The following is a 15,508-nucleotide window of genomic DNA, read 5'->3' as shown; positions in this document are numbered from 1 at the left end:
TATAAATAATTTATGAAGCAAACATTGAGAATTGCAATAAGAAAAAAGATAACCCATGAATTCCTAATTTATGTGCAAATAGAAGGATATGGGAAACAGTAAAAGATATCACTATGGATGCTCACTAAATTAAAATAATAAAAATAAATCTTTAAAATGAACATAGCGATCGTTGTCTTTAGGTGACATCTTTTGATGGGTAAAACATATCAAAATACTCCTTTTTACTGGTGCTTTGGGCATGGAGGCGAACAGAGAACGAGGAGCCTATGTTGTCTACACACTACTCCTGCAAAAGTTTGAAACCACGCAGAGATACTGTTACCTCACATTACAAACATGAATGAGGAAAGCAGGCGACTTGTCAAGTAGTGAATCAAATGGTCCTGAGCCGACCCTGCTCCGAGGTAACCTTTGTGCTCACAAAGAGTTACCTGAAACGTTTTCCAGGGTATGAGTGGTTTTATTGCCTCCATCCCAGTAAAAATAAAAATATCAAATGGCTTCCCTTTATCAACCTCTGATTGATACAAATTTACCTAGGATATTTTTCTGTTAAAATGATGTGTATTTGTACAAATCACAGCAGAGAAATAGCATGTCTTTTGTTATAATTTTCTCTGTTTGTGATGTGTGTGCACATACGTGCAAGTGCATGTGTTTGAATACATATTTACTATGGTGGTCAAAGGGGGTAAGGGGGTATGCATGGAGGTCAGTGGTCAGCCTCATGTGTTGATGCCCACTTTCTATTTTGAGACAGTCTCTGTTCACTGCTGTGTTTACCAGATCAGGTGTGTTGGGATCGTAAGTTGAGTCTCTGATCCCTGACACTCATTATGTCATAGGCGTGCCAGGATTACAGACTGAGCCAGCTCCCAGCCCAGTGTGCATAAATGAGTGTGTGTGTGCATGCATACCCATGCACACATATTATACACACAAATATTTATTTATTTCATGGTTTTTTGAAAGATGATGTTCACTAGGGAGAGATGTAAAGATTTATTCCTAAGAATTTCAATCGCAATGTGTGTTAAACTACAGCTTTGTCCTGTTCAGCTTAGTAGGTTATGTGCCAGTTTTTCTTCTATCAAGCAAGGAAAAAAACATTAAAGTTGAGAAGATGGGCAGCTCGTTCACAGAGGAGAGACGAGTTAATTTACTTAAGAGAGCAGGTTCCACAGAGGAGAGAGGATCCTGCAGCAGGCGTTTGCAGCCGACCCTTCATGCTCACAGAGTTATCTGAGAAATTTCCAAGGTATGAATGGAAATCACAGCAGATTGTATTACCTACATCCCGAAGGTCAGAGGTGCTGATTACTGGGGTAATAGAACGTCAGCGGGCCACTTCACATCTATTAGGTTTGTCAGCTTCTATAAGCACGGCCACTTCAGGACCGTGATGGTATCGCAGGGGGTGTGTATGAGTGAGACCATAGTAGCCAGATCTTTACTTCAGTGTTCAAGTATCACGAGATGTGTGTGTGTGTGCGCGCACGTGAGCGTGCATGTGTGTGAGTGTGTGTCTGTCTGTCTGTCTGTGCATGCAGCACACGTGCACATGCATGCTACCTTTACAGACAAGCTCTTGAGATAACTTAGAGGGCAAGGTAGAACAGAATGGGTGAAAACACACATACACCAACACATAAGGTGTGTGCACACATACATATCACATAGATTACACTGCTCTCACATACACACATGCACAGGCACATACCTCCACACTCACACACCCCACACACATACACATAGACATGCACCAATGTATATGTGTACACACATACATCACACTTACATGCACACGTGCACCAACACATAGGTGCATGCACACACACATATCACAGATTACATGCACTCTCACATGTACACATGCAAAGGCACACACCTCCACACGCACAGCCCCTCCTATATACATGCACCAATGTATATGTGCACACACATATATCACAAATACTCTCTCATGTACACTCATACTCACAAATCACACACACACTCACACATACCCAAATTCCCCACATACACATGCACCAATATATATACATACATACATCACACACTCTCTCTCACATACTCATACACACAGATCACACAAACTATCGCACATGAACACCTCCAAATCTCCCATAAACATAAGCACCAATGTATATACACACACATACATCACCTCTCTCATACACACACACACGCACATGCACATGTGCACACATGCACTCACACACATGTAATATATACCCTCATGCACACACACTCACAAACTGAGCTTCAGATAAAACCTATTTTTTTTTCTTGGAGATGTATGACAGAAGATAATCATAAGATCAATTAATTTAAAATCTTCCATTAAAATGGTTCAAATTATTCTAATAGAAACACTATAGATCATTACAAACCAACAACCTTGCCAAAACCCCAAAGTTTTTTAAAAATACATTATATGGTTCAAACATAGATCAACACTGTTTGCCCCTATATGTAACATCCCTCCGGCCGTCCCACCCTGGGCTTGGCTCTCAGCCTCTCATAGTACTGGGAGATAGTGAGCCCTTTAGGAGCTGGCACCCAGGGGAGGTTAGTAGGCTGGCTGGGATATGCTGCTGGCAGGACTATTGACACACAGCCTCTTTCTTTTGGTTTCAAAGATGCTAGGATTTGAGTAGCTTCTTCCACCATACGCACTCACCTTGTTCACTGCCTGACCACAGGCCTCAAAAGCTCCAGAAATAAGTGACCATGGACCCGAGCACTGAGCCTGTGAGATGATGCAGCCCTTTCTTCCATCTTGGGTATTTTATCAGTGATGGAAGAATGACAGTCTCAAACACTACTGTGCTTTGTATCGATGACATCACTCGTCCTAATGCATGATGGGTATCACACAGCAGAGAGCTTATGCCAACTCACTCAGGTCTTCCTAGGCCATAGCAAACTCCAGACTGACTCAAATTGTGCTACTAGTTGTCACTGTTACATGTATCTTTTCGTATAATGGCAGATAATTAATTGTTCTGGTTGTTTTTATCTTCATAAAACAAAATATTTTAATCAAACTAGCTGCTACTTCTCGGCATTTTGTGAAAATACCAACGTGTTTTGGTTCAGCCATTTTCAGATCTCAAGTCATGCTAGAAAATGGTTAGTGTGAACACTTCCATGACAGACTCAGGACTTTTCTGGTGTATGGGCAAACCCATCACATTGTTGATGTCATTGTATGTGGTTCTTGTTAATGAGTAGAGGGTCCTAGGTCTGGGAGTGCAGAGGATCACAGTCCTGCATGGAATCCAGTTGTTAAGCAGACAGACTATCAAACTGTGTAGTCTCCTCACTGGTGGGAACTATTCCTATCAGAAGTGAATACGGAGAAAGTATGAGTCCAGGAAGAGGGAAAGAGGCATTTGCCTATTAAGTCGAACATCACAGGCTCTATCCCCAGAGCCCACATAAAACACTGGTGTCTGTTTGTAACTGAGTGCTCCGAAGACAGGCTATCCCTGAGGTCTGCTAGGAAAACCGTGAGTTCAAGGACAGTAAGCAAAACAATTATCCCAAAGAAAAATACCTTCAGTTGACCTCTGGCTACCACACACACTTACCCATATACTTGCTTAAACACACACCTGATCCTAAACACATCTGCATATGTGAACATACACACACACACACACACATTGTTTAGGCACCCTGACTTGTTTATTCTTAATGTACCATGGAAATCCCTTATGGCGCTGTGGTGATTTGAATGATAAATGTCCCTCATAGTCCCAGGCATTTGAAAACTTGGTGAAAGATTGGTGGTGCTGTTTGGGGAGGCTTAGATGGTGTGGCCTGGCTGGAGAAGTATGCCACTGCTGTGCTGTTTACTGGTGTGCCTCCTAGCTACGATGGACTTCAATCCTCTGAAATAGTACATCCATAGGAACTCTTCCTTCTTTGAGTTGCCTTGGGTCAAGGTGCTTCATCAACATCAACAGGAAAGTGACTAAGACAGTGCTAATGCTCAGAGGAAAGACAGACATGCAAGGTTTCTTACTTGGTTTCTTCCATCTCACGTCTATGGCTGTGTGATTAAGGATGCTTGCGGTGACTGTGGCTCCTCTCTCTGGAGAGCCTGCTAAGGTGGTGACTGTCACTTCTCGGCTTGGTGTAAAGCCCACACTGTTGTGTACAAAGAGCTTATATCCGTACGTTGTGAACCTGAGGGTTTTGTTTAAACAAACAAACAAACAAACAAACAACAAACATATAAAAATATGTTCTATGGAAGACAAAATGCATTTTTTTCCCCTCACAAAATACAGGATTCCTTTCCACAAATCGCCCGGTTTTCCTTTCCTTCTAGGAAATGAATTATTTCCTTTCTACTTACACAAAACATACCATTATCTCTGCTACTCTCCAGCCTCCACCTGAGCGTCGGGAAAGCATTTTATTTGGAAGCAGTAAGCAAATATCAGTCTTTAAAATAAACGTGGGTTATCGTCTTCCCATTCTTACTGTTTTCAGAAGCGGGGAGGATTATGGCTCAATTCAAGATGTAATTACAAGGCTGGCAGCCTGCCAGCTTTCTGTCTCAATACCATCTAGAGTTTTATTCTCTTCTTTAGGGAAACCCATCCATTTTTCAAATATCAGACTCTATCATCATTCCTTCCTATACCTCTTTCCTGTCCCTGGAATCTCATTGGCTGGCAGATAAACGCTTAAATGAAACCTCAACTGTGAGCACGGTGCACAAGATCGTCCCTCGGAGAGTTTGGTGACAGCAAGTTATGCCGGGCCCCACTCTGCACATGTTGATTTGAGTCAATACAGAGAAAATGGGCCATCGCTTTGACAGAGGAGAAACACGGATATGTTAGGAACTTCCCGAAACTGTAACTTTAATTTCTCAACTCTTTGGCTCTTTTAAGTGGGAGCCCAGTAGCTTTATCCTTTCGGTTCAAAATTGCCTGGATAGGAAAATGTTATTTATAGACAAAATCAGGTCCCGACTCTGCAATAGTCTGTATGGAGAGATGTGTTAGACATGTTGAGTTATAAGTGATTGTCCTGGCTTTGGCTTCAGATCTTCTATTTTGGGCTGATTATGTGTTTCCAGAGCGTTCAGCCTCTGATACTTTCAAACCCAGGTCCAAAGCATTTGTCTCAATATGTCACAACCCCTGCTAGTCACCATACAAAGGGGAGAGCGCCATTTCCAGGAACTCCGCTAGATGGTTTGACCAAAGTTACATCAGGATTTTTAGAACATTTTCCCACCCGGAACTCCGTTTGCCCTCTCTTCTTCCTACTTAGGCCCCAAAGGTAACTTCCTGAGTTCTGCCTTAGTCACATAGAAGGACACAACTTGGCTGCTGTAGCATAAGTGATGATTCAGTGGGCCTGGGGGTCATTTATTGGCTTATTTCTCTAAACAAGAGCTAGCGTTAGAGTTTTGGTGTCTCTTTGCTCTACAGCACTGGCCTCTTCTCAGGCATTCATTATGTGCCTGTCCACTCTTCCTTTCCCTCCCTCCCTTCTTGCTGCCTCTTCCCTTTCTCTTCTTTTCTCTCTCCCTCCCTTTCTCCTTTCATGGATTGATTCATACCTTCCCCCAAATCCTCAAAAGAGAGCCATTCTCAAGCTTAGGATGTTCTTACTCACACTATAGGGTATTTGATCGTCTAAGGAGTCAAGGTAAGGTCAGCTGGCTTAGGGAGCACTCTCAATACAATGCTGGCTTCTTTGTAAGAGAGAACTTGAAGTCAGACTCAAGAGAGGATGCACACAAAGAGAGGGGAGAAACGGGACCAACGTCCCCACAAACACAGCCGTGCTGGGAGCACCAGACGTTAGGAGAAGCTAAGATTGCTCTCTGACTCCTCTGGAGAGCGCTCACTTGGCCTTGAGAAGGCAACTTGTTTGGTGCCATTAGTCCTGAGAACTGTAATGGAGTACCCAGCTGCTTGCTTTCTGTCTCCAGCCATCCAGCCTGTCCAGCTTGACTTGGGCAGCACCAGGAAGATGCTTGTCTGTGTGCTTCTCACTGAGCACTGACTGGCTTGCAGGACCAAAGCAACCTAAAGCCAACCATCACAGTTATCCCCTATGCTCCAGCTTTCTACCCGTATCAATGCATCCATTCCTCACAGTAACGCTATAAAATGCCTTGATAGTACTGACTTTGAAAGTGAGGAGAATGAGGAAGGTTGGGAGTAATAAATAGCTTGTTCAAGTCACTGGGCTCCTCAGGAAGAGTAGAGATTCATCTGCAGTCAGTCTGAAGGAAGAGGCCCTCTGAACAGGCTGCAGCATTGGGTACTGCCGGCCGGATGAGGAAGTAACAATAATAACAATCTAGTAATAATCTGCTTTGCCCCTGTTGGGATGATGTCACATGACTGGGGCTTGACCTTAAGACTTCTAGCTGAGGGGAGGGGCTGATTTACCTCTTCATCCTCTGTGACCCCAGGATGAATGTGAAGGGTGAGAGTCAGGGTTAAGAGGGTGGCGGGTCTGAGGCAACAGAAGGAAGGGGAGCTAATGGCTCACATGGGAATTGAACCTGTGACCTTGGTTTCATTAGCTCTGTCCCTGGGTAAAACACTTATAATTGTATTTCAAGTCATAAAATGGCCTTATCCCTTTAGCTGAAGACTAGGTGCCTAATCTTCTCCACTACAATATTTGAGCTTTTCTTCCATATATTGATGCCATTATATAATTAACAACCCTTGTGGCTCCAAGTGACACCATGGTTTTAGTTCTTTTCTGTGTGAAGCTAATAGCACTAATATTTTTCATCATGTACAAATTTTGGGGGTCCTCTCTTCTATGGTACTTCTATAACTTTTGCGATAATTTTATGTAATATGTACTTTAGACAGGTCACTACACACACACACACACACACACACACACACACACACTTCAGACAGAACACAGAAGGTACAGGCCATATGATTATATGCAACTGGAAAGGTGGCCTTCAAGATGGTTACTACAACTTCCCAAGTAGAACTGCCTTTAGTATTCATCTACTTCAAATAATTAAGTTTCTTCTCTGGTTTAGAGATTAAAACAAACCAAACCCCAGGACCCTGAGAAGTTAACCGCTTTGCCGAGGTTTGCAGGACAGTGTAAGTGTTGACTACACGTGGTCCTCTGCACGTCCGAGGTCTCGATCACACTGATATTCCCTGCTTCACTTAACTGAGAGGTCAGTGTGTATTTGTGTGGTACTCTGCATTTGCCTCTGGCATTTCTCTAACGTTTACAAAGACTTGTGAAGATGTTTTCATGCATGTGTGCTTTCAAGTGTCCTCAGAGGCCAGAAGAGGGCATTGAAGCCCCAGGGGTTTGAGTTATAGGCATTTCTAGGCACCCTAACTTGGGTGATATGAACCAAACTTAGGTTCTCTATATGAGCAGTTAGCGCTCTTATCTGCTAAGCCACCATCTCTCCAGCCCCACCTTCTCCAGCTTTCACTATGATCTCTTTCCTACTCCACGAGAAATGAAAATGTGTAGTTTTCATTGCAAACATAATTTTCAAAGTTAAATTTCTGAATTTTCATGACTATAGTTCCGACTTTGTGAGTTTGAGACTTATTTTTTTTTATTATGTGTATTGGTGTGTGTGTGTACACGTGAGTGCAGACGCTGTGTATGGGGCGAAGGTGTCGATCCTCATGGATTGGAGTCACAGGTGGACGTGATATGTCTGACCTAGGCACTGAGAATCCAACTCAGAGCTGCAGTCTTAACCACAGTGCTTCTATCTGCTTCTGGCAAAACAATCTTTACTTAATAATGGTATATTCCCGGGGCTTGTCTACACGACTCTGTGGCTTATATCTTACCCTTATGTATTCAAAAGGATGAGTTTGTTGTATGGAACCTGCTTTTCTACTCTCTATTCCACCTTTTCAGTGAAGTTAACTGTTGAGAGTTGGTGCCAATTAAGGCATCCTACTTAATAATAAAATGAGCTTCTGTAAGGAGAACAATAGGCCTGCCAATGCCATACCATCATAGCAAGATCTATCCTTGCAGACCTCTGCTCCAACAGCACATGCAGACGCTTAAGGTGATACACACAGTGATGAGATTGTCCTTTGTGCAAAATAAGGTGGGCTAAAATCTTACTTAAGTAATAATTCTCAGTTCAAAGTCCACCCGCTCTAACACATGTGAATAAATAAGTTAACTAGATTCTGTTGAGTGGAGAAATAAAAATGAAAGCCTATTAGACCCTAGGTAGTTGATGCAGGTTCTGTCTGCTTATCTATCAGATATCTATCAAATACTTAGGTGTTTCAACAGTTCCTAAATAAGCCTCACAGATTTTAGGTCATATGTAATTTTATAGGTGAATGACACAAACATGCATGTCCAGCAGACATGTGAGGACAAACATGCATGTGTCCAGCAGGAGAAAAGGATCCCCACTGAATCTCAAAGTATTCTTTGGGCAAACGACATCAAAAGCAAAGAGTATTCGCCATAGGCTAACACCACGCTCATCATTCCTTCTTTCGTTTATTCAATCCATATTTCCTAAATGTGTGTGGTTGGTGCAGGATACAAAGAATAAGGAGCTGCCTGTCTGCCCTCTTGGAGCCAGAGTGCATTTGCCTTGCAGGAGGCAGGGGGATGTTTTCTATTGCTTATGCAAGCTCATGTGAACCCTGGAGCCCTGGGGTCAAGAAGGCCAGTGATGAGTGTCTGTTGTTTTCCTTTCTTGGTTTCTCTAACACCTTAACTTTTGAGATAGAGTCTCTCATCCAATCTGGAATTCACTGATTACTGGGCCAACAAACCATAGGGATTCTCTTGTCTGTCTCTCCAGTACTGGGACCATAGCTACAGGCTGCAGCACCTAGCTTCTCTGCCTGGACTCTGCAGGATCTAAATAAGCTCCCCACTCTTGCACAGCAAGGACTTTACTGAGTCACCATCCAGCCCTATGGAGATGTTTACAAAGAAGAACATTTAGACTGTTCATCTAAAATGGACTCTTTTCTCCCTTTTGTCTTCGGGCAAAAATCAGTCAGACCTCATAGTTTAACATCGCCCAGGGGAGGGTATGATTTGGGCTAGTTCTTAATGTCAATTGATTTTATTCTGCTGGAGGCATTTACCCAGTGGAAGATATTTTTATATTTTGAGCCAAAATGTATATAGGCTTGTTGCTTGAAAAGCTCTAGTATCTCTGGCTAACTAATCAAATTTTTCAATATAGCTGAGAAGGACTTGGGTTATTTTCTTCAGAGTCAAAACTGTGTTAACTTTATTGACACATATTATTAGAATTCATGGCCCCGTGTTTTCAGCACCATAAACAATGCTCTTGGAGAGGAGGCTAGTTAGCTGTGGCTTCCGTGAAGTCTTCCTCATGTCTGCCACAACCAAAAGCTTGCTTGAGCAGAGCCTCACACAGTGGATCTGAGAGACCCTACACGCGACGATAAGCTTCAGCGTTCCCATCCTAACCAATGACCCCTGTCCTAAGACAGTCACAGAAACAAAAGGTGTTCTTGTTCGAATTAAACTATCTGGATCACTGGCTTGATAGCCCACACTCTGTGATACAGAGTGCGAAAGCACTATAAGAAAGTTCTGAGTTTCAGGATACAGAAATTGTACAGAAATATTTGTAAATGCTATTTTTTGTTCATATTAAAATATACAGCACAGTAATATATCACCTGAGCAAGACTCCAATATCATTTAAATATCATAACTATCTTTATAAAGGAATGCCCAGTTGTTCTTTGATATATATATATATATATATATATATATATATATATATATATAAAGAACTGTCACTTAAACACAGAATAGTCTTTATTTGACCATCTACAATGATCAAAATAAAACAAGATGATACTCTGGAGAGGTGGCTCAGGGGCTAGAAACACTGGTTGCTCTTGCAGAGAGCCTGGGTTTGATTCCCAGCCTCCACGTGGTGGCGCACAACTGGCTGTAGCTATAGTTCCAGGGGTGTACTGCTCTCTTTTGGCCTTGATGGGCACGGTATGCATGTGGTGCATGCATAAAACAGCCGCAGACATGAAATGAAAACAAAATATAGAAAGAGTAAAAGAAGAAAAGGAACTTTAGTGTTCTGTTCATTCACATAAATGGAAGTAAAGAGGGGCAGAGAAATCTGGGGAGAATATATAATTACATATGCCTTCTAAAAAGAGACAGATTCAATTAAGAACAACAACAACAAACAGCCAAATGGATAAATCAATAGGATAAACAAAGTCAGCCTTCTGTGCCCTGGGGTTCCACATCCTCAGATTCAACCAACCATGAATGGAAAATATTTAGAAAAATAACAGCATCTGGTACTGAACCATTTTTTTTTTCTTGTTTTTTTCCCTAAACAGTGCAGTACAACCACTATTCATGTTTACACCTTCCTAAGCACTGTAAGCAGTGCAGGGATTATTTAAGCATATGCCAGCCTGTGGTGGGGGGTATGCAAATACTTCGGAGTTTCACAGAAAGGTCTTTAGCATCCGTGGTTTTTACCATCTATGAGGATTGGGGTTGGTCCCAAAGGCAATTCCCCCAGGTTCCAAGGGGAAGTGGGTGGGTCCAGGGGCAAGTTTTGTCATGGCATCCCAATGTCCCAACACAGCCGACAGCAGTGAGGACTGAGCTTGTTCCTTGGGAGCTGGGAGCTGTAGGTCACCAGCAAGAAGGGGAGGCTTGGCTACTGTCAGGGCTGATGAAGGCAGCATATGGAGCAGGCCTTATGCACCCATCCCTTCTGAGCCCTTCTGAGGGCTAATTTACAGCTCCCTCCCAAACTGACGAGATGCCCCACTTTAGGGGAAAAGTAGGCTGAACATTTTTGGACTTACAAATAGGGACTGATTAAAACAAATGGTCTCACATTACAAAGACTTGCGCCACGTATTTTGAATGTTAAGAAAAAGAAACACATCCGGCCTTTTAACCCCAAGTTGTTGATGAGGCTTAGGCAATTACTTACTAGATAATTAAAGGTGGCCTTGAACTTCTGACCCTCTTGTCTCTACCTGCTTTGGACACCCCCATTTATTCTTCTATCTTGGATTAAAGCCAGGGATTCCTGCATGTCAGGCAAGCACTATCAACTGAACTTTCTCTCCAGTCCCTCCATTACTTGAATAAAATTAGTGGCCACTGTTTCAAGTTCCAGTGTAGAAAAAAGGTGTCCTTGACATTTAGTCTCAGAAGTCTACTCAGATTGCCCCAACTCAAGTTTGTTTATCTGCACAGACCTAGAAGTAGTTGCCACGAGTATGCTTATTTCCACTCAGATTCAGGCCAGCAAGAGAGTAGACAGCCAGCTTCCTGAAGAACTTCCTAGCTAAGCCAGAGTGTGGTTCATTCTGATGATAGGAAGGGGCCTGGTGAGGAATGAGATCAGAGAGGTAGGAATTCTCCACACTGTACATCATGAGAATAAGTCTGGGACTCAGAGGCAGGAGCCTTTGGATGGAAGGATATTAGGACAGGGATAACCTCTGTGAAAGGTTATTGAAAGCTATATCAGAGAGGTTTTCACAAAAGACTTTCAGGCATTTCTTTGAAACCTCATCACATTGCCTGGACCAAGAAGATTGAGAAATCAGTGGGTCCTGTGGATGACAGACAATACAGGTGAAGACTCAGATGTTATAGGATATTTGTCTACACTGTGAACCCCGAGATTGTTGTTTACTCGAAAAACCCGTTTCTAGTTGTGGGATGGCTCAGCCTTAGCACACACCTTTAATCCCTCTGATTGGATACAGACCCACCCTTAGTACACACCTTTAATCCCAAACAAGGAAGGTAAAGTTAGTTTGTACTAAGGAAGCATCCATGTTTGAAAGTGATAACTAGTTGAGTGGCAGATAAACTGATGAATCAGAGAAAGATTTAACAGAATAGGATACGCCCAGCTCTCACAAGAACAGAGAGGGACAAGAGGTGACTTAAGAGAGATTGGGGGTGGGGGAGTTGGAGGCAAGGAGGGGAGGTAATTTTACTGGGAGCATTTTATAGTGACAGGATGAAGAGAGAAAAAGCTAGACTCCAGTGAAGACAGAAGGAGTCAGGGAATGGAGAGGAGCCAAAAGATTAGAACAAATTGCCAGAGTTAGTTTGAGGCCAAGCAAGAGCAATTAGTCAGAGGTCGAGACAGAAAAGCCAGATTGAATCAGGCAGAGTAGACAGGAGTTTGAACCAGAACAGCTAAGTTGGGCTGCCATCCAGAGTGCAGAAAGATCTAGAAAGGGTGAGATTAGTAAGCAGCAGTCATCAGAGGCTGAATACATTCTAGGCCTAAATAAGATTGTACAGAGGCTCAAAGCTCCCAGGACTGGGCCTAGGTTAGCAGACACAGGCAAAATCTACATCAAGCAAATAAAAGTTAGCATTACGCCTAGAGATGGTGAAAGGATTGCCTAGGCTTCCAGAGCTGGTTCTTTAGCAGAAGATGAAAGAGAATTTAGATCAAACTTATTATGTAATATATGCTTTTGACAGATATCACCTACTGGCTTATGTTTGCTTTAAACTCTAGATTCAAGTCTTTGGAGTCTCTCACTAACTCAATGACTCATAACCCCTCAGCACAGACACATACACAAGGCACACAGGGATCTCCGCAGTCCCTGCACTTTCAATACTTCCATGGATAGATAGAGCTGTGACAACAGCAGTGGGCTGGGGCTCGCACACCTCTGAGTTTGACTTGAAAGGCTTATTGCAAGCATACAGTTGAGATGGCAAACACTAAACATGCCTTGGCTCCACTTGGATGATTAATGCCACAGATAATAACTGAACATATTCTACTGTGTGACTGATAACAGGTGCATGCAACGGAGACGCTGGGGTACTTTGAACTATTCAGCCTGCCCCAAACTAAATGCCAGCATTTGTTTTTATAGTTTTTGTAATCTCACCTGCTAAGACCCTTATCTTTGTAAAACCACCGAGTTCCTGAGTAAATATTGTGCCACAGATTTAAATCTTCTGGGGGATTTGAAGCAAGTGGCTGCTGGATTTTACGTCTCAGAAGCTCGTATCTAAAGCAAAAGACAAGCAGGAATATCGTGATTGTCTCAACTAACATTATTACTGAGATTCAGGTAGTTCAATGGCAGGTGTGTGTGATGCATGCATGCGAGAATAAATAAGACCTCAGTGCAATTATGAAGTGTTCCCAGGTAAGCATATTTTTCTGGTGCAACTATCATATACTGTTAATTAGAAATTATCATTTCCACTCATATTTTTGAACATCAGTGGGAATGGTAACATTTTAGATTTCTGTGCCAGATTTGCTCAATAGTTATTGAGAGTCTTACACAAAGTCGGAGTATAAAAATCTTATCAAGTTAATGATTTCCTAAGACTCCTACCATCAAAATTTTACAAACAATGATATTATCTATTCTGTTGGGTTTTTTTTTTCCCTGCCAAGTATCCAGTTCTGGCTGCTGCACAACCATTTTAGAATCACAGCTACCATCTTATCTCTGAGAACATTCTTCCCAAGTCTGTAGATAGTGGTGATATGGAGACAACTTCAGGGCTAACTTTATAATTCAGAGACACGCTTGTCCCACCATGTTACACAGAACATGTGCCAGAGATGTCCAACAGAATAAAAATATTTTTTAAAGAACAGAACAAAGTAATGAAGTGAAATCTCCGCTATGTAATAAGTATTTGATGTTTTTTCGTCTGTTACAATGTTATGATTTTCTCTCTTGAATGCCCTTGCTTCCATTTAAATCAAGATGTACAATGTAATATTATACAACTGTTAATAATAGACAGTACTGTGCAATTATTATGAGTCTGTGGAGGTAGGTATGGTATGCAGTATGGAATTGATTCTACATGAATACAATCCTACCCCTCTACTTCATGGAATGATACAGCTAAAACAACCCGCAAGGTAAAATCACTTTCTTTACCTCAAATTTGGTCCATTTGGTTTGGATGGTGGCTGCCAAGAAATCCCAACATCAGATTCGCTTAGAAGAATCACAGACAACGGGGCCAGTTCCTGAGGTGGGGCTGGGTGAGTAGTAGCAAGGGTGGGCGGGCTCTCCGTGCACCCTCCTAGGTACCCGTTACCTCCAGAGCAAGCAACGATGGTGACTGAATAGTTTGTGAAAGGGATCAGATGCTTGACCAGATGACCCAACGTGATGGAGCTCATATTGGTCATTTTGATGAGAGGCTCCGGCATTCGGATCTCATAGCTCAGTATGTCTCCGTTCTGCGTAAGGGGGGCTTTCCAAGAGACCTGAAATAGAAGACCATCAGCATCATCACGAGAACACGGGAACTGAGCAACCGAAGTTCACGATGCCTATCATTCTTCCTGCTTCATCACCCCGAAGGCATTTTCTGAAGGCTTACATTCAACTTAGCCCTCTGAACTAGACAGAAATGAAGGCCTCAGGGTCAGTGAGCTGAAAGCCAGGAGCCAACAGGAAGCTGTTTACTAGGCTTGGCGTTAGCTACGATGCTTTCTAGGATAGTCAGACTCCTGCACACCGTGGTAACTCATCTCCACGTGGGTGTTTCAAAGGATGCAGAGCAAGCACATGGAGGAAATTTACACGTCCACATGCATGGTAGGGCAGCACCAGGACCTGAGAGTCTGAGTGTTTATAACTCAATTAAATGGAACTCCTTGCTTTACCTTGTGGGCCTGTGGGCCGATTAAAAGCAATTACTTTTACAAAGGCTGGGGAGAGGTGGCCATTGTATGTAATTTTTTGAGAGTCACAGTCAAATTTCTGAAGCTGGTGTATAGTTTAACAAAGCAACGACACATTCTAGTCTCAGCCTAAGAGAGCAGAGTAGATGAGGGTTTAAAGTCAGGGGTCCCCAGTGGCACCTTAAAGTCAGGTTTGCTGCTGCTGTGCAGATGCATAACCTGGTGACTTCTGTACTTTACTTTTTATTTCTCAGTTTTCTCTCTCATTTGTACCAAGTGCTTCCTGTGGCAACCTATATGTTGGCTGAATCCCATTTGAAATCCTTTTTTAAAATCTGATTTTACTTTGCTTATTTACTTTGTAAAGAAATGGCTTCAAAATCTTATAAAATCACTTGAAACTATTTATTGTTTTTATCTGCATGCTTGTGGGTGCCTGTGTGAGTTTATATATACCATCTGTGTGCAGGGGTCCAAGGAGGCCAGATGGTGTTGGGTCCCATTTAACTGGAGTTGTTAAGCAGTGATGGGATGCCTGACATGGATGTTGGGATCTGAACTGGAGTCCAATGAAAGAATGGTAGTTACTCTTAATTGCAAAGCCACTTTTCCAGTCCCTTGTAAGTCTTTTTGTGGGGAAAAAAACCCAACAAGCTTTCTCCTTAATTAGTTGATGGAAGAGGCATATTGACAGACAGTTGGTATTGAGATTTCCTTACATTTGTGGAACCGGATCAACTTTGTCTCGTTCTATTATTTGATATTCTGCTTAACTCAATTTGCTAATAT

The 15,508-nt window shown here is 42.5% G+C and overlaps 1 protein-coding gene across 1 annotated transcript in view; it reads right to left on the bottom strand.

Moving 5' to 3' along the window:
- The window catches only part of Ush2a (usherin), a 680,823-nt gene that overhangs the window by 211,959 nt on the left and 453,356 nt on the right, over window positions 1-15,508 (bottom strand). The window contains exons 41-43 of the mRNA XM_085835345.1: window positions 13,965-14,299; window positions 12,945-13,067; window positions 4,037-4,200 (exon numbers count right to left, since the gene is read on the bottom strand). Of these exons, the coding sequence (XP_085691471.1) occupies window positions 4,037-4,200; window positions 12,945-13,067; window positions 13,965-14,299 (622 nt within the window). The remainder of the gene's footprint in view (window positions 1-4,036; window positions 4,201-12,944; window positions 13,068-13,964; window positions 14,300-15,508) is intronic.

Source organism: Mus caroli, unplaced genomic scaffold, assembly GCF_978045245.1.
Source record: "Mus caroli unplaced genomic scaffold, Mus_caroli_1 scaffold_1, whole genome shotgun sequence".
Lineage (NCBI taxonomy): Eukaryota > Metazoa > Chordata > Mammalia > Rodentia > Muridae > Mus > Mus caroli.
The sequence above is the reverse complement of the archived record's forward strand: the minus strand, read 5'-3'. Positions and strand labels throughout refer to the sequence as shown.